Consider the following 22,511-nt stretch of genomic DNA (forward strand, 5'->3'; position numbering starts at 1 on the left):
TGGGATTTTTTGGACTTGTGGAAGCATTTAAAATCAGATCCGTGGTGACAAAGTTTTGCACTGTGGAGGACATTTTCTTTGAACCATTGAAGCTCAGATCTGTTGAAAATAGTTTGGTCCAATATAGAACATCAGCAGATCTGTGGAGCATCTCTTCTTGACATGGACAGTCTTTTGAAACAGTTTTAAGCAGCCCTTTGAGACAATTTGAGCAGACCTAGGAGGCATTTTGCAGCACTCCCTTGATGTCTTTAGAGCAGCCCTTGAAAAGATTCTGAAGCAGCATTTTGTAGACATGCAAGCACCTTGGAGCAGATTTTGAAGGGCTCTGAAGATAACATCTAAAGCAGTATTGAAGTGCCTTGGAAGCCATTACTGGGATAGCCCTTAGAAGATCTCTTGAGCAGACTTGAAAGCTTGTTGGTGCAGATCTTGAAGACTTCTTAAGCAGGACTTCAAGTGATTCTAATGCAAGTTCTTGGGGATGATCTGAAGCCTACCTTGAGTACTTATAGAGGCATCTAGGGGACAGAGCTATTAGCAGAATTTGGAAGAGTCTTTGAGGAATTTTTGAAGGTGTTTAGATCAGACTAAGAGTTGGTTTAATCCTTGTATGACAGTTGACTATGTTTAATCCTTGGTTATTTGTATTTTGTTTTGAGTCTTTGATCATGTATGACAGTTGACTATGTATTGCCATTGGGTACCATTTTGATATAATGGATTGGTTCATGAGCCTACTTTGATCATATGTTGTCTTCCATCTATATTATAATGCTGTGTGTTTGGAAACATGAATGAAAATCTTTAAAATTATGTTTAAAATATTTAAAATTATGTTTTTTTATAAAAAAAAAAAATATTTAATGTATTTTTTACAACGACCGAGTCATTGAAATCGAGCCGGCCGAGTCATTACCGAGTCGGAGTCGGAGTCGGAGTCGATCCTCGGCCGAGTCGGAGTCGGAGTCGGAGTTGTAAAACATTGCTTTAGATCATCAAATGCTTTTGCGAATACCTCATATGTAGGTTTGTAGAAACAAAGAAGTAAGGATCCCCTTGAAAAATGCTTTTTCAATCTTTAGTGTTACGAAAGGAAGTAATAAAGAAACCTTTCACACAAAGTTTCAGATTAATGGAACCTTTCACTCTTCGTCTAGCATTCACCCAACATCTTAGGGAAGAATTGGAAGGTCAAACATCAAAGAAATGATTTTTTTGCATGGTCCACTTGTATTAGATGTATCCCTTGATTTTGGGGGAGGATACTGTAGCTTGAGGTTTTCTATAGCTTTTTCTTGGCACTTCCAGGATGTCTCTTAAGTAGGCCTCATGCCTCTCCCATTATTTTGTGAAGAGTAGGGAGCTGACCTTTTTTCCTTCAACATCATTGGAAAGTGGGGTCAGTGGCTGCTCCCCTTTCCATGGATGATAGGTGATGGGTCTGTCATTGCCACCCTAACTTCTATGGCAGTGATGAGCCCCCTATTCTTAGAGAGCTCAAATCTTCTACAACCTCTACTATATGCGTGAGAGAATTATTTGTTCAATCATGCGATTTTTTTTTTGGGTCTGTATTGAATAATTATTAAGTCTTTTTTTAAGGAATTTGCTTATTTATCATTTGGCATTGAGTTGCAATATTGATTCATTTCTAGTTGTGAACCTCCCAACAAGTGGGGTGTGTGTGTTCATTTTTCAGGGAGTAGTAGATGAAATGAAAAGTTTAAATTTAGTCTATCTGATCTTAGTTTTGGATAACCTAATAGACAATTTTGCAAGGAGGAAAGCATGAGAGATTTGATTATGATATATCTAGAGACATCAGAAACGTTGTATCACATATCACAAAGCTTTATTGGATCTTTATATATTCTATCAAATCTTTAAACTAAGACAAATGGCAATGCCAGAAGCAATAAAAATGCAATTTGTATTTGTTCTGCATTCGTTTATTTGTATATTTACCTTGTATGCTTAATAAACCTGCAGTGAGGATTTTGCATTAATTAAGATAAAGTTTAAACTTTAAAGCTTAGGTATAATGACTTTGAGACTATTCCACAGGTGTTACAATCGTTGAAAGTGGTGACAGTGGCATCATTATGGAGCTAGAAGTAAAGTGGGATGGTAATCCCAGTATTATTTTAAATGTTAAAACCATATTTGGTGTGGCACTTCCTATCCAGGTGATTATTTTAGTTTCTGTGATATCTTAGAGCCTTGTAGTGTTTGAAGTTTTTGACTAATTTATTTTTAGTAATTTATATCATTTGTCAAGCAGTTAATTCATGAAAGTTTTCAAATTCCAAGGTTGAGTGCTACAACAATTGCTTAATTCATGAAAATTCGCAAACTCTAAAGATGAGTGCAACAACAATCACTAAGTTAATTTTAGTTCTAGAGGTTAGTGCATTTATAAGGAAGATCAAAATTGTAAATATATTTTGATTATGAGGTCCCTGTAAATTAAATATTTTGATGTAATGTAGTAATTAGGTAATTTTTAGTTTCTCTAATCAATCAATGTTTTGTTGTAGTACTTAGGGAGAATTGTTAGTTGAGTTTGCTTATCTTTTTAGCAATTTTGCTAGTTTGGATAGTTTCATTATGTGCTGAATTTATTGACTTACCCCTGATTAAGAATTACAAATTGAGACTAAACTTTGTTATTATTTTAGGTATTATTATCCACATGATTCTAATAAGTAATATATGATTTATGCCAAGATCATTGGATAATCCACATGATTCTAATAAGTAATGTATGATTTATGCAAAGATCATTGGATCAGATGAGCTTAGCATGCTTAGGGAGGAGTAGACAATCTCCTTTCTCATGAGGTTTCCAGTTTCTTTTAAAGCTATTTCATGCAAGAATTTGGTGCATGTATGGCATTTTTTATATATAGCACTGCCATGCATATACAAAATCTGCATTATTATTCTTTTATAATTCAATTATTATTATTATTATTTTTTTTTTTATATACTTGACATCCCATGCTAATAGTAGTATAGGAGTGAACATTGGTTATCGAATTTCTTTGACAAGCTTGCATTTTGTATAAATAGCTTCAAAAGTCTGGTTATTAACTTATTATTATTATGCAAGTATTGCATATTCTTATATGTAGGTCAAACCACAAGCCTCATCTACAAAACCCGTTGGGAGGGAGAAGTGTAATGTTAGTGTTTAACTTTGACATGACATGTGGCATAACTTGGCTTAACATAATAAATTAAAATGTTTAAAAATATCAGTTTAGTGTGTTTGAGATATATAACGTCCATATTTATAAATGAATGTATAAAATAGAATAAAATTCATATTGTAAAACAGAAAATCTAAAGAGGAATACCAAGCATTAATTAATATTTATACACATAGACAATATCTATGCCTACACACACTTGAGTGTAGATTCATCTTAAATCAAAATCTTTTAAGCATTGAGAGATTTGCATCTCAATATCTTTTAGGTCCCTCTTGCTTCCTAATAGATTTAGAGTTAAGATGGATGTACACTAGTTCAATTGTTGCAAAGGAACTTAAGGAGACTAACAATGAGAGAGTAAATTTAAATTGTACTTTTGTCTAATGTTAGACAAAATACCTGTATCCTTTCAATAAATTTGAAGTATGCAAACCTCCTTTTTTTGGCATGGACATTTGTGCTATTTTGTTGGGCATCTGCATGTCTCTTCTATTGGTATTTGTTGAAGAATATAGGGCATCTAGGTAGGATGAGATTCTTCTGACATTGATAACTATTTGTGAGGTACTTTTTACTTTTTCTTCTTAGCACAATCTTCTCTTATTGTTATTAGAATGTGTTCTCTTACTTGTTACCAAAACATAAGAGACAAGAACACAAGATATTGAGTCTCAACCAGGGCAAAACCTCTCTCTCCTAGAGAGGAAAACCTTTTTGCAAATTTCTCTTATTGAAGTTTCAATTAACAAATGCCAAACCCTAGATCCTTGACTAGTAGATCCTCCAAGCACAAGACACAGTTTCTCTTTTGTACCTTCCCTTATGTTCTTCAATCAAAGCCTTCTTCTGCACTGCACCTTGAGCTCTTCCTTCACACTTCTTCGGACAACAGAGGACACTTTCCTTTGCTCTCTTTCCGGCAACTACATAAACCCTAGGTCTCCTTAGAGACTTCCTTTGGTGCGTTCCTTTCCTTCTCTACCTTGATTGGAAATCTTCGTTCTTCTTGATACTTAGACTGGAGAGAGAGGCTCTTCTTCCGACATATTTCTGAGTTAGAGGATGACCCTCTTAATCCTATTGCAGATCTGATTTCTTTGCACGTGTGGCTGATCTAGTCCTTGAAGTAAACCCTTTTACTTGCTTCCTTCCTTCACTTTAGGTGAGACCTACTTTGCTTGAGATGGAGGCCTATTTGGAGTCTCTTTTTCACCCAAAACACTTATTCTTATGTTGCTGCACTTAGGGTTCTGAAATGACAACAGAAAAACCCTTTTTCCTTCGCATGTGTGGCAGAGGTTAGCCCCAAAACACCTCTCCCAAACTCGGTTTCTCATCCTTCTTCTTCACTGCCCTAGAATCACCTTTATGCTCCTTTTTCGCACCTCTTTCTTGACTCTCTTCTTCACTGATTTTAGAGATCACTTGATGGTCTAATTGTGAGGTCAAATGGCCTTATATATAGGAGTCTCTCCCTCCTATCTGGGCTGGCTTGACTTTAAGTGCACCAAAATTTTAATCTTTGAGCCGACTTGAAGAGGAGACTTGTCTTTGCTTTGGAGGATCTCTTTTGACATATTTCTTTGACTCTAATACATAGATTTACATAGTGTAACATGCCCACATGGGTCTACAACAATTATATTGAATCTTTGACTTTCCTAGAAGCACTTAAACATGTGCTTGACCTATCAAATGGGCAAGAAACCCATTCTTGATAATGACAAAAATAATAATTCTTTTCTTTTACAAGTACAAAAATCAAATTACATTTATGAAGAACGAACCTAGTTACACTTTCTTCAACACTCCTTCTTAACTAGGGAGGTATTCATAACTCATTACAAGGTGTTTGGACATTTTCAATCTGAAGAATTCACATAAGAGAAATCGGATTGGCAATCCATCTGTTATAGCATCATGGTAACCAACATTGTTTCCACAACAAGGCTTTTACTAACAACGCTATCTCTCATTAGATCAGAGCACAATGGTGGCGAGACCAATAACTATAGACACCTTCATCATTGTCTCTTAAGGTACACACCCACTTGGGTGTTCATTGAGTATGACCTTCTAGGACTATTCTTATCTTGGGTTCCCAACCCTCAAAGAATATCGGTCTTGTTGCCTATTCTTATCCTGGATGCCCTACACATCCCCAAAGGGCATCAAATGCCAAATGATTACCCAATCCTCCATTCCTTCTTCCCAAGTGAAGACAAGAATGTTGTGTCTATATCTCCCTCTCAACTAGGGGAGATATTCCCATTCCTGTAAAGGAATGTTCCCAAGCTCCCTCTGACCAAGGACTTGCCTAATCTCCCTTTTAGTTAGGGACTTGCCAGAGCTCCCTCTCAACTAGGGACTCTCCTTCTTCATCAACAACTTCGTGTGGGTCTTTTAGCTGCTTGTTCAATTTATTTCCTTGATGTCATGATATTCAGTCGAGCTTCTTCTTTGTAGGGCATCAACCATCGATCACTTTCCGTCTTAGTTTGTCATGTCATTCCTTTCTTCATGGAAAGTGGCCTTCCTGATACATATTTGAACCTTCTTCATATGGCTACTTCTTTCTCATCATGCTTCTTTCAGGAATTTCCATCCACCACATGAATGCTAGTTGTACTTGTACTTACAACCCTTGTTCCAGTAGCCCTGCATGAACTCATCTAGATATTATTCAAGAAATCAAAAATAAAATTAAATCAAATAGTACCTTACGAGATGGCTTCTCATCATGACATTTTGTTGGCTTGAATCATCAACATCCTACATGTTTCACATCTCCAAGGCCTTTTCCAGGTGTCAAGGGTCCTTTGATCTTTTTCTTCCTTTGTCAGAATTCTCATGCCTTCTTCCAAGAGATGTCTTTAACAAATCTGTCGGATGTTGATTCCTAGTGTCCATGGTGTCCTTTTATTCTTGATCTCTTTTCCCACATGCTTCTTTATAGGTTCTCTTGTCAATCACCTCATACTTCATATGAGGATATTTCTCATGTTGACCTTTTTCAGTGTGTGAACCATGCTTTCATGCATATCTTAATGAAAGAGATCTCATCTTATTCTTGACCATGCTTCCAGAGCAATTCCCCATGCTTACAAATGATGACATGACTCTAACTGAAAACATAGATGCATACATACCTCATCTTAGTTCTTTCCTTGATCATCTCAACTTCCTTTGATAACTTCCTAGATTGAGATTACCTCAATCTCCTTTGCTTTGCTACATCTTTACTTGCCTACATATCATCCTTTCTTGAATCCCCATAAGTGGAGTTCCTATCAAGACATTTGCTTTTTCCTGAAAGTCATGAACCCTCTATTGAAGATTCCAATGGAGGATCCTTATAGTCCTCATTCCGCAAATGCTCCTTCCTGTTGATGATAGTGACTTTCTAAGATGATTCTTCTTAGGCATGATCATTCCTTTATGCATTGATGAGGTTATCCAATGGTTACATCCTTCCTACATGAATACCTTTATCTGAGTTATCTCTACATAATTCTCCTATATTCTTGAAGATGCCATTCTCATAAATCATGCTTTCTATCCTATTGCTACATGTTCATATGATTCCCAAAACTTTAAAGAAGACTTATGTGAAGAAGTTGATCTTAATCATAGTAGAGATTTGGAGGGTCCTGCTTCTTCTGCTTCTTATCTGCTTCTTTCACTTCTTGGGTAATGTGGGTTTCTCGTTTTCTGTTATTGTTGTCCTTCTTGAACTTAGGAAAATCCCAAGTATAGTGTCCATACTCTTGGCAGCCAAAGCTTTGGACTTTGGACATATCTCTTTTACCCTTTCTCTGTGGGCCAAACTTGCCAAATTTCTCTTTTCTCTTGGCAATAGAACCAAATGCTTGCTCCTTTGATCCCACATCATATTTGGCTTTGAGTCTAGTCTCCTCAATTTTGCATAGAGACCAAACTTCATTCAATGGGGTAGCTTCCTTCTTGGCATATATACTTGATGTGAAGTTGCCCCATTCCTCAGGTAATGCATTGAGCACCATAGTTGTCATTTCTCTGTCTAACATAACTTCTCCTAGTTCTTGCAGCTGGTCTCTCATCTCAGAGACCTTCATGAAGTAGGGAGCTATTCCTTCTTCCTTGGATATCTTCATCTTATATAATTCATTACGCAACGATATCACTTCTCCAACTGTACTAACTGAGAATAAATCCACCAGCTTATCATAGATTTCTTTAGATGTTTCAAGTTTGGAAACATAAGGAATGAGAGGGTCCTTGATGGATTCTATCAGAATCCTTTGAGCCCTTGTTTCATCCTTATTATACTTTGCTAGGGCTTGATTTGGTTCCTTAGCAAGAACAATGATACTCCCTTTGATGTAGTCTAGAATTTCATTTTCTTTGAGAAGTAGGTCATTCCTCTTTTTCAATGCAAGGAAATTAGCAGTCCTAAACAATTTGTTGCTTTTCTTGCAAAAAGACATTTTGATATGTTCAAAAGAGGACATAAAAATACTTACTTGAGAGAGTTGTCGTGAAGAGATCTTGTTGCTTCCTTGATGATTGACACTTTGGCTTCTTGGATCTTGGAGTTCTTCAAAATGCTTCCTTTAAGGTGCCTTGTGAGAGATTTGCTTGTTGATGAATGTGTAGATCTGGAGATCTTCAATGATGGGCTTGGATCTGAGTACCTTTCTTTGAAGATGACAAGTCTTTGATGTGAACCCTTCTCAGATGTACCTTCTTGTAGAAGCCTTTAGATTGATGGATCTAGGAGAGGAGATGGTAATCCTCCTTGTCTTTGATGGATCTGGAACCCTTGCTTGTAGATCTAATGCTTCAACCTTTGTGTTCTTGAGATGCCCTTCCTTGATGTGTCACCTTAGCTCCGATACCATGTTGAAGAATCTAGGGCATCTAGTTTGGATGAGATTCTTCTGACGATGATAACTATTTGTCAGGTACTTTTTACTTTTTCTTATTAGCACAATCTTCTCTTATTATTATTAGAGTGTGTTCTCTTACTTCATCAAACAGTTACCAAAACAAAAGAGGGAAGAACACAATATATTGGCTTCTGCAAATTTCTCTTATGGAAGCTTCAATTGACAAATGCCAAACCCTAGACCCTTGACTAGTAGATCCTGCAAGCACAAGACACAGTCTCTCTTTTGTACCTTCCCTTATGTTCTTCAATCAAAGCCTTCTTCTACACTGCACCTTGATCTTTTCCTTCACACTTCTTCTAGCAACTGATGGCACTTTCTTACGCTCACTTTGTAGCAACTACAAAAACCCTAGGTCTCCTTAGAGACTTCTTCTTTGGTGCCTTCCTTTCCTTCTCTACCTTGCTTGGCAATCTTCCTTCTTCTTGATACTTAGACTGGAGAGAGGCTCTTCTTCCGGTATATTTCTGAGTTAGAGGCTGATCCTCTTAATCCTACTGTAGATCTGATTTCTTCGCACATGTGGCTGATCTAGGGATTGAAGTAAACCCTTTTACTTGCTTCCTTCCTTTGCTTTAGGTGAGACCTACTTCGCTTGAGATGGAGGCCTATTTGGAGTCTCCTTTTCACCCAAAACACTTCTTCTTATGTTGCTTCACTCAGGGTTTTGAAATGACAGCAGACAGACCCTTTTCCTTTGCACGTGTGGTAGAGGTTAGCCCCAAAACAACTCTCCCAAACTCGTTTCTCATCCTTCTTCTTCGCTGCCCTAGAATCACCTTTATGCTCCTTTTTCACACCTCTTTCTTGACTCTCTTCTTCGCTGATTTCAGAGATCACTTGATCGTCTAATTGTGAGGTCGAATGGCCTTATATATAGGAGTCTCTCCCTCCTATTTGGGTCGACTTGACTTTAAGTGCACCAAAAATTTAATCTTTGAGCCGACTTGAAGAGGATACTTGTCTTTGCTTTGGAGGATCTCTTTTGACATATTTCTTTGATTCTAATACATAGATTTACACACTGTAACATGCCCACATGGGTCTACAACAATTACATTGACTCTTTGACTTTCCTAAAAGCACTTAAACATGTGCTTGACCTAACAAATGGGCAAGAAACCCATTCTTGATAATAACAAAAATAATAATTCTCTTCTTTTACAAGTACAAAGAGAAAAATTACATTTATGAAGATCGAACCTAGTTACACTTTCTTCAACACTCCCTCTTAACTAGGGAGGTATTCATAATTCATTACAAGGTGTTTGGACATTTTCAATCTGAAGAATTCACATAAGAGAAATCAGATTGGCAATCCATCTGTTATAGCATCACGATAGCCAACATTGTTTCCATAGCAAGGCCTTGATTGACAACTCTATCTCTCATTAGATCAGAGCACAATGTTGGTGAGACCAATGACTATAGACACCTTCATCATTGTCTCTCAAGGTACATACCCACCTGGGTGTTCACTGAGTATGCCATTCTAGGACTATTCTTATCTTGGGTTCCCAACCCTCAAAGAATATTGGTCCTCTTGCCTACTCTTATCTTCGATGCCCTACACATCCTTAAAGAGCATCGGATGCCGGATGATTACCTAATCCTCCATTCTTTCTTCCCAAGTGAAGACAAGAATTTTGTGTCTATCTCTCCCTCTCAACTAGGGAATATATTCCCATTCTTGTAAAAGGAATGTACCCAAGCTCCCTTTGACTAGGGACTTTCCCAAGCTCCCTTTTAGTTAGGGACTTGTCAGAGCTCCCTCTCAACCATTGTTTTAAAAAACGGCAGAGTCGACTCCGACTCGGCTGAGCTAGATCGAGCCAATGCCTGGTCGGCTTGGCTTGGTGGCCAAAACAGAGCGATTGGTCAGGTTGTTACTGAGCTGGCCGAGCCAGTCATCAACTCGACTGACTCGGTAACAACTCAGTCGGCTCGGTAACAACTCGGCTGGCTTTGCTCTTTGAAAAAAATCCTGAAGCACATTTGTCAAAAGTTGTTCCGCCTCCTACATATCCACGGTTGGGTTGTTGTTTATTGCATATTTATAGCCCTAAAGTAATCTATCACTGTGAGGAAGTTTTGAAAATTACAAGTTTGAAGTATGGTTATCCTAGTGGCATGAATTAGAAAACTGAAACAATGCATTGAGTGATACAATGTTTTTAAAAAGGCAAATGTTCTGGCAATGGACTAATATATACATATTTACCTCTGATTATTCTGGAGCTTGACCAGAATTAAATCAAGGGTTTTGAGACTTCATTAGGGGCAGATTTCTTGAAATCATCTCCAACAATCTAGGTAGAAGCATGAGACAGGCTGTCCTGTAGCAAAGGCACAAATCTGAAGACATATGTTGATCAATTCATTGGCTTATCATTTGGGGAGCTATGATTGCTTGTAGAGAATTGGTATTATTGTTGTTGTAGTCTAGTGATTGTCCTTGGGCTAAGGTAGAAAAGAATCTTGGCATTGGTGGCCAAGTATGAACTTTGTATTGGACAATGCACTGGGTGCCATTTTGATATAATGGATATATTCATGAGCCTACTTTGATCATATGTTGTCTTCTCTCTATATTCTAAAGCTTTGTGGTTGGAATCATGAATGAAAATCCTTAAAATTATGTTTTTTTATAAAATAAATAAATATTTTATGTATTTTTTACAACAACCGAGTCATTGAAAGCAAACTGGCCGAGTCTATACCGAGTTGGAGTCGGAGTCAGAGCCAATCCTTGGTCGTTTCTGAATAGGAGTCGGAGTTTTAAAACATTGATACAGATGGATTGGTGATTTGTACAAGAGAGGCAAGAGATTGATAAAATTTATTACCATTCATAGCAATACCCATGGGCTTTTTCGCAGTCATTCAAGTTTGGACCTATTGAAGATTGCGAAAACTAGATTTGCTAGCTATTAACTCACCTTCGGGCACCCTCTGAATGTAAGAGAGTCATTGGCTAGCATGGAATTAAGTCAACACTGGCAGGTATTAAAGGACAAGGCTCCAACCGCAGTTGATAGGAAAGGTTTTGAACAGGTGGAGGAAACTGCTCTTGATGGTCTATTTTGGGCATGTGTGAGGGCAGTTTTGCAAACCAATCCCATTTAAACCATGATTCGTTTTGCAGATACATATAATGTTGAAAAATGTAACTAGGTTCGGTCTTCATAAATGTATTTGAGATGTACTTATCAAAAGAATGAAGAAAATATTTTCATTATTATTATTATGACTTATTAAAGCATGAGTTTCATGCTTGGGTCATATTTTTTTAGGTCAAAGTCCCCATTGAGGACTTCTAGGATTTATACTGAGTCATGAGAGTCATTGTACATTAAAAGAGACCCTTCTTAGGCTTTCAAATCATGTAAAAAGAATTATTTTTGAGTCAAAAGTGAATTTAGTCTCCTCCACACCAAGTTGGCCTCAAGACAAGCAATTCGACCTCCCTGGAAGGCCATAAATACAAGGTAGTTTGAATTCATTTTGTGCATCTCATTCTCTCTCACATAGTTCGATTTTTGAAGCTGGAAGCTAGAAAAGTGTGAAATTGTTTAAGGGCTAGAGGAAGGGCTGGAAAGGAGTGCGAGTTTTTGGAAGGAGATAGTAAACCTCAAGATCAAAATTTTGGGACAAATCGCACCTTGTTCCAAGGTGTATCAAGGGAGATTGAAGTTCTCCAAGTTTGGTCGAAGTTACTGCTGTTGGGTCGAAGCTGTCGCTGATGCTGGTAGGTCAAAGTTGCTTGTGAAGGGTTATCATTTGTAAGAAGCATTGAGGGATGACTTGGTGTGGAGGGAGTCTTTGTTTGGGTCTAGAATCTTGGATGATCTCAAGAAACTATTGAAGGAAGAATTGTTGACTGGGTTTTCCCCTAGATAGGGGTTTTGCCCTGGCTGTCCACCTACATCTGTTGTCCTTGTGTTCTTGTTTTGGTAATTGCTCGATGAACTAAAAGATAAAAGAACATAAAGGTAAAAGAATCACAAGTAATTATCTATATAAGAAATTTTTTCTGCTTTTCTGATTTTCTAACATGGTATTAGAGCTAAGGTGAAGGAGGAAAAATGCAGTTTTGAGTATCTACCAGAAGGAATCTAAAGGACTAATCAAGGGATCGTATAGGGAGCTCTTATAAGAGAAGAAGCTCACTATCTTCAAGGATAATGTCTAACACATTGAAGAGTGAGAACAAATTGGAAGGAGCATCAAACTACAGATCTTGGAAGAAGAGGATTGATCTCATTCTTGAAAAGAACAAGATCTTGGATGTGGTCAGAGGGAAGGTGAAGAAACCCACCGAAGAATCCAGTGATGCAGACATGGTGAAGTATAGAGAATATGAGATATTGGCTATGACTCTAATGGTAGAAAGCATTAAGGACAATCTTATCTGATACATCTCCAATATAGACCATTCTCAAGAAATGTATGAAGCATTGACAAAATTATTCACTATCAAAAATATTGGTTAAGTAGCAAGCTTGAAAAATGAGTTGAGGACTGCAAAGATGACATAGGATGATAATGTGCCTTCCTTCTTTGTAAGGATATCAAGGATTAGAGATGAACTTCAAGCCATAGATGAAATAGTACCAGAGAAGGAGCTAATAATCAATGCACTGTTGCGATTACCACCTACTTGGAGTTCTTTTGCTTTAGGTCTCAATAGTTGGAAAGAAGCTACCACCTTTGAACAATTATGGAATGCTTGCACCCAAGAAGAAATGAGAATTTCATTAGTATCCAACAACGAAGAAGAAAATGTGTCAAATGCATACTTTGCCTCTCACAAGAAAGGACACTCCAAGAAGTCAAGAGGGCCAAGAAGGAAAGTTGATATGTCCAAGATAGAATGCTACCAATGCCACAAGATGGGTCACTATAGAAGTGACTGCCTTGACAATCCAAAGAACAAGAAAAGAAGCAGGGATCAAGCCAATGTAGCTGAAGAAGGATCTTCAAAAAAGACTAAGCTCGAAGAACTGGATATAAGGGACTTACTCTACTAAGTCCTTTGACCTAAGCTTTAGTTATTTTATTTTTGATTTCTAGTTTTTAGGTTTAACATATTTTGGATTTTTTTTTTATTTGTTCTTAAGGTTATAGGTATCCCTAAAGCTTGGAGGGAGCCCTCATCATCTCCAAAGATAAGTATCCTATTACCATTTTCATTTTTAGTTACTTATCTAGTTTTGTTTGCATTAAATACTAATCACATTTCTATTTTCCTTGTTTAGGAAAACTTGCTGAAGACTCAAGGAAGAAGGCCTCACAAAAACAAGCATTGGAATTACAAGGTTTGTTAAGAAACAAGAGGTATGTTTTGAATTACAAGTTTTTCTCTCTCCATATTCATTCTTGATAAACTATTACTAACATTTTTGTGTCTAGCTTTCCTGAATCTTAAAGATTCTTGATTGGGTGATTCATCATTAGATAAATCTACCCTCCTTATATCTTTGATTATTCTTGTGGAACCCTAGAAATGTTCATTGTGAAAACCCTAACTTAAGGGTATGTTGATGATTATGTTTAGAACCTTAGCCTACTTAGGGTTATTGTTGAAGTCTAGAGAAAATGCTTGATGCTTTGATGATGTCATGTTTGGGTTTTGGTACGATTATGGAAACCTTAAATTGTTAGGGTTGAATGGTAATGTCTGAAATCTCGAACCTTTAAAGTATTGGTAATTTAGGGTTTTCTATGTCTTGTATTGAAACCCTAGATCATTAGGGTAAGCAAGACCCTTATAATGTCTTAGAAATGAAATCCTTGGCATGTGTGTGTTTGAAAAACACAATCAAACACTAGTCTGATCAAGTTTGTTATATGTCTAACTCTGATTGATATTGTGTAGTTGGGTTTGACTAACACATGTTATGATCTAAGTGACCTGACATGAGGATTCAGGATGCGACAGATACGGGGATTCGAGTGTCGGATACGAACACATGGACCCCCCAAAACAATACACGTTCGGATACGTTATATATTATTTTACTTATATATATATATATATATTTATATTTTAAACATAGATCTTCATCTAGATGTAAGTTTTACAAAGTAACATTATGCATACAAATATAATTGTGACATAAATGATAAATCATAATACATATTCAATTCATCAATGATCCAATAGGAGAAAGACAAGATAGTAAGATAAAGATGTTGTAGTTTTCTCATTAAGTCATCAAAATCAAAATGTGTTACATACGTAGTGCAATGCCAATGGAAAATAGAAATAGCAAATGCAAAACAACTACAAGTGGACAAGCTTCAAGGCAATAGGTAGCTCATGACTCATGAGTCGTCAATCCTCATAATCATCAACAAAATTAACATCACTGTCCTCATCATCATGGTTACCACTCCTCTCCTCTGTTGCATCCTCCTCCCCTGTATCCAAAGACATCTCTGCATCTGCTAGTGTGGAGGATGATCCCTCTACAGTGTCACCATCATCAAATGTGGCAGGCTCTAGCACTGGATCATTGAGATCCAACTTGGCCAATGTCAACTCAACATTGCTGTCCAGACCCATATCATCAGGAAAGACATCCCACATCTTTGTCTTTCCATTCAACCACTCATCCATCTGCATGCAAATAAGACAAAGGTTGGTGTGCACATACACCATTATCTCTGCCCTGGATTTCTCAAGCCTGCTCTTCTTGACACTATACAAATTCCCATATGTGCTCTAATTCCTCTCGCAACAAGAGGATGAAGTCACCTGAGAGAGGAGCCTCGTGGCTAACTGTTGTAGAGGAGGGCTTGTTGCCCCATAATTTGCCCACCAAGAATAGGGCTTCTTAGCCCCCTTGTCTCTAATTAGATCATATCTTGCAAATCGACCAGTGCTAGTGGAAAACTCTGCAAAGGCATCCTCCACCTCATCAAGGGATGCTCTATCCTGAAAAACCCGCCTGAATGCATCTTTCCTCCCCTGTGAGATTTCACCATCCATGTGAGGAGGGAATCTGTAGGAAGGTCCACCATTCAACCACTCATGGCTATAGTATTTTGGGTTCAATGAGTGAGCCAAACAATGTAAAGGTGTGCAATTCTTGTCCCATCTGCTGACAAGAATATCCTGTATAGTGGTGAAGAAGGCCTTTGATGATGTCTCATACTCGGGGCACTCACTCTGTAAAATAATGCTCCTCACAGACTCAATCATGGAATCCCATCCCTCATAAACCTCTCCTAGGATGGGTTGGTCTGTATCTGCAAATTGAAGCAAAGAAATGATAGGGTCCATGATCTGATTAAGTAGATCTACTGTCTCCCACCAAGCATCATATAACACTGTGTCCTTTACTCTTTTAGAGGCTACTTGATTTGTCTTTCTCCAAAAAGACCAAACCTCTGAAATAACCATGGCCCCAAGCGCGGTCTTGACATCCCTCAACCTCTTCAACATGATGAATGAAGAGGCAAACCGTGTATCCGCAATTTTCAACAATGATTGCTCTACTCCTTGTAGATAGTGAGGGCATTTGTATGATTTTGTACAAAGTTATGAATATGCTGTGCATCCTCAATAATGTTACCAATGCAAAGCACGTCAGAAGCAATAGATTTCAGTGCTAAGTTCAATGAGTGGACAATGCAAGGTGTCCAAAACACTTGTGGATATTTGGCTTCCACAATCATGCCAACAACCTTGCGAACAGGTGCATTATCTGTAATGATTTGCACACAAGAATCGACACCTACATCTTCAATAACTTTAATAAACAACTCACCCATATATTGTGCATCCTTGTATTGTCCAAGTGCATCCACCACTTTCAAGAAAATTGGACCATTCAAGGAAGACATCATGAAGTTGATGAGCTGGTGCCGTGCTGGATCTGTCCATCCATCAGAAACAATGCTAACCCCAGATGTTGGCCATGATGCTTTAGGCTCAAACATTTTTTCCAACTCTTTTTTGCCTTCGTCAACAATGTGGTTCTAAGCTTCTCTGACACATGAGGCACATACCTTGATGGAGCCCCTTGAGTTAGAGCTCGAAACATCTCAATAAATAGAGGTGAGCATGCAATATTAAAGGATATAAAGTTTTGATAGAAGAAAAAGACAATGGTGAGATCAAGCTCTTCCCATTTCTCCTTCTGGAAAATCTTGTCCATTGGACCAAGTGAAATTGCCTTTCTTTTTGTTGCATGTCCCCCACTAGAACTCTCAAATGGGAATTTGTTGCTACTTTTCCTCAAGAATGGAAAGGGGTCATCATTCTTGGTATTTTATTTATTTTGCAGCCACATTTGCCATACCAATATTGGATTCTCTTTCCATTTCTTTCCTCTTTGGTACATGCACCTTTGTACAAGCTCCAATTCCACAACTGGTAAAGCCAACAAATGACCTTGCACACGGAAATATATGCTCGTGAAAGTATTGTGGCAGTAGCTGCATTTCCAACTCACATTGCCTCCTCCCTTCACCTTGCTACTTGGCTCTTGCTCTCTTGTGACATATTTCCACAAGGGATATTTGTTACCTTGAGGAAGAAGTCTTCCCTCGACATTTGAAGTTGCTGTTGCAACCCCACTTGCAATAGAGGGAACACTTGTAGCAGACCCTGATGAAATTGGGAGAGGAGGGGCATCTCCAATCGGGACATTCTTCCCTTCCTTTGCCCCTTCCCTGTTGCCCTTGATTGAGCTTTGAATGTTGTAAAAAAATAAACCAAAAGTGCACAAATTTGTAAAAGAAATGCACATGCAAACTGTTGTAATTAAAATGCAAAAAGAATAGAGAGAAAACGCACTTACCTGTTGCTTGAATCTCCTTGATAATGCTCCCACACCCTTTGCTCCTTGCTCCAAAATACTCACAACAAACCCACACCAAACTAAACAACTCGATGTGAAAATAGAATGGAGAAAATTGCCTTTATAACGTCGTGCGTGTTCCTAATTTCCAGATTCGAATTCGAAAATCAAGACACAATCCGGATTCGATCATGTCCCAATCGGACACAACATGTCTCGATTTTCGGACGCGAATCCACCTGAATTGTGTCTGATTCGTTGGATTCGGGACACGACGGCCCTGGGGACGAATCCGATTTCATAGGTTATGATATGTTTGTGCATGATGATATATGAGTTGACCTAATGGTCATGAGTCTTGGGATTTGGAACTAAGCCCTAGTTGAAGTTTGATTCTCTAGGATGATAGTATTTGTGAATTCTAGGGTTTTGTAATTAAACCTTAGTAGGAGTCCAAATATCTGATATATGATGACTATGTGATAATTTGAGATTTGTATAAGATTGCTGAAATCTGAATTTGAGTTATGATTGTTGGGAATAATCAAAATCTAGGGTTTACAACAAATCCTAGCGGAAGCTAGTCATGTTGTTGATTGAGTTGTGATTGGTTTTTATTGTTGAATCTCATGTATGAAATCTAGGGTTTGTATGAAATCCTAGCAGGAAGTCTAACATATGAATTATGAAAGTTGTTAGATACATTGTAGATCTATATTTGTTTGAATTGTCTCTATGGTTTGCAATTGTAGTAGGGTATGTCATACCTCTGGAAGGAGCATTGAAACTGTAGATGTAGTAAAGGTGGTTATGAAATGCTCAAAGTCTTGATGAAGTAGTCTAGGGTTTATGACAAAAACCCTAGCAAGAAGTTGAAAAGTATGTGACTCTTCTTTGTAATTAAGTTTGGGCATCTGATAAATAAAGTTGAATGCTTCCGTGATTTTGATATGGTTAACTTAATGCTTCTATAGATTTGGTTGTACGTGCTATCTAAGTTGTGCAGGTACATAATCTTCAAAGATGGTAAAGATGTTCGTAAAGTAAAGTTGATATGACAAGCATGATGTGGATAATGATGGTCATGATGAGAAGGATGGAAGCCATGAAAGATTCTCCAATGTCGTAGAAAAGAAGTCGAGCCCCCTAAGTTGAGAGGGAGCTTGGATGAAAGTTGAACTCCCTAAGTTAAGAGGGAGCTTGGATGAAATCTCCCTAGGTTAAAAGGGAACTTGAATGAAAGAAATCTCCCTAGATTGAGAGGGAGCATGGATGAAAGGAATCTCCCTAGTTGAGAGGGAGGTCATATCATAGTCATGATGTACACCTTGATAGAAGAAATTGGAGAATGTATTTTGAAGGGTTGCTGAGATAAGAAAAGTTGGACTGATTTGTGGAATATGTTGCATGAGAAGTAGGAAACAAAGCTACATGGTTGAGGAATCTTCTATCAAGATTCATTGTAAAAGCTTTAAGTCCTACTATGAAAAATTGAGAAGCAACATCAAGTTTTTTGGAAGACCCTGAAGGTTTGTATCTATTTATGTACATTTGAAAGTTTGCTACTGATTGGGGTTGTGTTTGTACAGGTAAATCTCTCAGAGGTTTGATAGCATGTTTTTACATGCTTAATGTTGTCGATTAGTTTGTTTGTAGAGATTTGTTGGAGATCTATTTGATCGGGAGGATTTGAAATTTGAGGCTTTGTGTGAGACATTGCCTGGGAAGACATCTGGCCGACACTTTGTGTTGATGTCTAGTTCCCAAAGTAGGGAGGGTGGCGTTGGTCATGGATCTTTGACCTTGGATACACACCTAGATCCCTGGGTTGATGGTTAGTAAGTAAGCTTGGTGGTACCTAGAGAGGCTGAAAGCTTTAGTCCATCTTAGTCCCGCTTGGATAGATTTCCTTGGTTAGGAATCTAGTCCATGGCATTGCGGTGCCTAAATTGTTGGAGAACGTTGGATAGATTTCCCTGGTCAGAAATCTAGTCCATGGCATTGCAGTGCCTAAAATTCTTCATGGTTCATGTGTTCTGAGAATGAATACCTCCCTAGTTAAGAGGGAGTGTTGAAAAATGTAACTAGGTTTGGTCTTCATAAATGTATTTGAGATGTACTTATCAAAAGAATGAAGAAAATATTTTCATTATTATTATTATGACTTATTAAAGCATGGGTTTCATGCTTGGGTCATCTTGTTTTAGGTCAAAGTTCCCATTGAGGACTTCTAGGATTTGTACCGAGTCATGAGAGTCATTATACATTAAAAGTGACCCTTCTTGGGCTTTTGAATCATGTAAAAAGAATTACTTTTTAGTCAAAAATGAATTTAGTCTCCTCCACACCAAGTCGGCCTCAAGACAAGTAATTCGACCTCCCTGTAAGGCTATAAATACAAGGCAGTTCAAATTCATTTGGTGCATCTCATTCTCTCTCACATAGTTCGATTTCTGAAGCTGGAAGCTGGAAAAATGCGAAATTGTTTAAGGGCTAGAGGAAGGGTTAGAAAGGAGTGCGAGCTTCTGGAAGGAAATAGTAAACCTCAAGATTGAAATTTTCTGACAAATCTCACCCTGTTTCGAGGTGTATCAAGGGAGATCGAAGTTCTCCAAGTTTGGTCGAAGCTGCTGCTGCTACTGCTACTGGGTCAAAGCTACTGCTGATGTTGGTAGGTCGAAGTTGCTTGTGAAGGGTTGTCATCTGCAAGAAGGATTGAGGGCTGGCTTGGTGTGGAGGGAGTCTCTGTTTGGGTCTAGAGCCTTGGATTATCTCGAGAAACTATTGATGGAAGAATTGTTGACTAGGTTTTCCCCTGGATAGGGGTTTTGCCTTGGCTTCCGCCCACATTTGTTGTAATTGTGTTATTATTGTTGTAATTGCTTGATGAACTAAAAGATAAAAGAATCACAAGTAATTATCTATATAAGAATTTTTTCTGCCTTTCTGATTTTCTAATAGATAAACTAGTGATTGGGGAGGTGTATGAGAAAATGGATAACATGTTGGGGCAAATAAAAGATATTGTTCAGGAAAAATATTTGAACTTGTATGATATGATTCATAATTTTTTGTGTGCATGGTGGAATAAACTTAATGTTCCACTACATGCTTTGGCGTATATCTTTATGCCAAAATACTATTCTCCATCTTGGTTGGGAAAACAGAAAACCTGCACCTAGGGGTGAGGTTAAGGGCCAAACCCCATACAGATCCAGAAGTACAAAAAGGATATATGAAACCATGAGACAATTTGGTCCTTGATAAGGAGGAGTGTGCTAATCTGTGCACTAGAGTGTTTGGTTTTTTGTATGCAATGGAAGATACATACATATATGATGCCATCACATGGTGGCATGCATATGGCAGCCAAGAACTTTTGCCAAAATTGACAAAAAAAGTGCTCTCATTGTAAATACTTCTTTTGTAGAGAGGTGTTGGAGCACCTAAAACTTCATCCATAATGTGAGAAGAAATAGACTCAATGAAAACTGGGTAGAAAGGTTGGTTTATGTGCACTACAACTTGAGGTTGTTAAGCCATTATCGTGATTGGGTTCGTGAGGATACATCATATTGTACAACTTGGGACAACAACCTAGAGGAAGATAATTTGGATGATGGCGCTCTACATCTAGAAAAAATGGAAAAAAACTTCTGAAGGATGATGATGAAGCAACATCAACCATGCCACCCCCACCATCCAGTAGCAGTGCTCGAGTTCCAAGAACTTTTCCTTTGCTGCTGCCACCTCCATCTACATCCTCACATGGAGGGCATGTGCCTTTTGGTTCTGGTCGTCCGACTATGCCTCCGCTCGAGACTCCCAGAAGACCACCACGACCTTCTTAAAAATTAGACATTTGTCGTGGCAAGAGGTCCAAGCATTAGCAATAGATTATATATTTACTTGTCTTTTCTAGTTTCTAGTAGTTTTTATAACTATTGACTCTTTCATATTTATTATGGTATTTTTTGGAAACAATATATGACAAGTTTGAAGTTGGCAATTATAACTCATTGGTAATGAATTATGAATATGATGCTTCGTGAAAGTTGAAAGTTGAAACATTTCATTTCATGTTAGATATTTTTTGTTGTCATGGTTACAAGTACAACTTTAGTGATCAATGATGATAAATGTTATATATTGAATTTTAAAAGCTTGAAACTTTAAGATTGATGAATCATGAGATTTAATATGTTGTATGTTACTAACTTGTGGATGTGGTTGATGAAGATTATAACTTCTAGATGATTGATGTTATATGGTTCAATGCATGTTTTTATGCCGTTTTATATCTAATTCATCATTCTACATGCTTTTGTTGACATATATGCATCAAAATATATAAAAATATATATTATATAAAAATTCGCTCTCTATTCGCTCCCAAACCAAGAGCTTTTGAAAATGTCGCTCCCGCTTCCGCTCTTGCTCTTGCTCCCATTCTCGTTTCCGCTCTTGCTCCTGCTCCCGCTCCCACTCCCGCTCCCAAGTAACCTTGCTACATGCATCTTTCCAAAGGAAGAGATCCCTTTTCTTTGATCATGCTCATGAGGTAGAGCATTTACCCATGCTATCTGCAACTATATGATGACATGACTTAGTCAAATATATACATACCTCTTTTCCGGTGTAGGTCATCTAGAGTTCCTTAGACAACTTCCTTTCCTTGATTGAAAGTACTTCAACCATCTTGATATGCTGCTCTCCTTTGTCACCATACTGTCATCCCTCTAAACAATGGATCCACACAAGGTGGAATGATCAGTGAGGCACTTGCTTCTTCCAAGAGAGGTGAACCTTCTAATGAATATTCCAACAGAGGATCTTTATTATCCTCATCCTGCAAGTGCTCCTTCCTAATGATGATGACGACGTATGATGAACTCTATGTTAGAAGACTTTCTTCTACCCATAAGTACTACTTATGCTTTCAATGAGGTTACCTAGAGCTACTTCTTTTCTCTGATGACTACTACAACCATGTAGACTTCTACTTCAAATATCCTGTCAAAGATGTCACGAGCTCTTGCTTCAATCGTATGATACAATCTCCTATTATGATGCATCCTATCATATTTCCAGTGCTTTCTTATTATGATATCTATCTTACTGAAACTGAAAAGAACAAAGTGAAGGAGATTATCTCAGTCATAGTAGAGATCTTTCACTTCCTCCTTTCATTTCTTCTTCTTAGCTTCTTCCACTTCTTCGGTGATATGGACTTCATTCCTTTTCTTGTTGTCCTTCTTGAGCTTCGGACAATCTCTCTTGAAGTGCCCATATTCCTGACTGACATAGCATTTGATTTTTTTGACATAGTCCTCTTTTTTTGAGAACCAAATTTCCCAAAATTTCCTTTTCTCTTAGCCATGGCAGCAAATGCTTGAACTTGTTCGTTCAACTTCCCCTGGTCCCACATTGCTCTTTGCTTTTAACCTGGTTTCTTCAATCTTACATAATGACTAGAGTTCACTGAATGGGGTTGATTTCTTCTTTCCATAGATGCTTGATACGAAGTTGCCCCATTTATCAGGTAGTGCATTGAG

General features: G+C 37.9%; 1 protein-coding gene across 2 annotated transcripts in view; it reads left to right on the top strand.

Moving 5' to 3' along the window:
* Positions 1–22,511, top strand: part of LOC149140790 (synaptotagmin-5-like) — a 156,051-nt gene that overhangs the window by 98,068 nt on the left and 35,472 nt on the right. For both annotated transcript variants that reach the window (XM_089452969.1, XM_089452968.1), the window contains exon 5: positions 2,068–2,189. In XM_089452969.1, the coding sequence (XP_089309095.1) occupies positions 2,068–2,189 (122 nt within the window). The remainder of the gene's footprint in view (positions 1–2,067; positions 2,190–22,511) is intronic.

Source organism: Pinus tabuliformis, chromosome X (genome assembly GCF_031772625.1).
Source record: "Pinus tabuliformis cultivar Carrire ecotype Pingquan chromosome X, CPIR1, whole genome shotgun sequence".
NCBI classification, from domain to species: Eukaryota; Viridiplantae; Streptophyta; class Pinopsida; order Pinales; family Pinaceae; genus Pinus; species Pinus tabuliformis.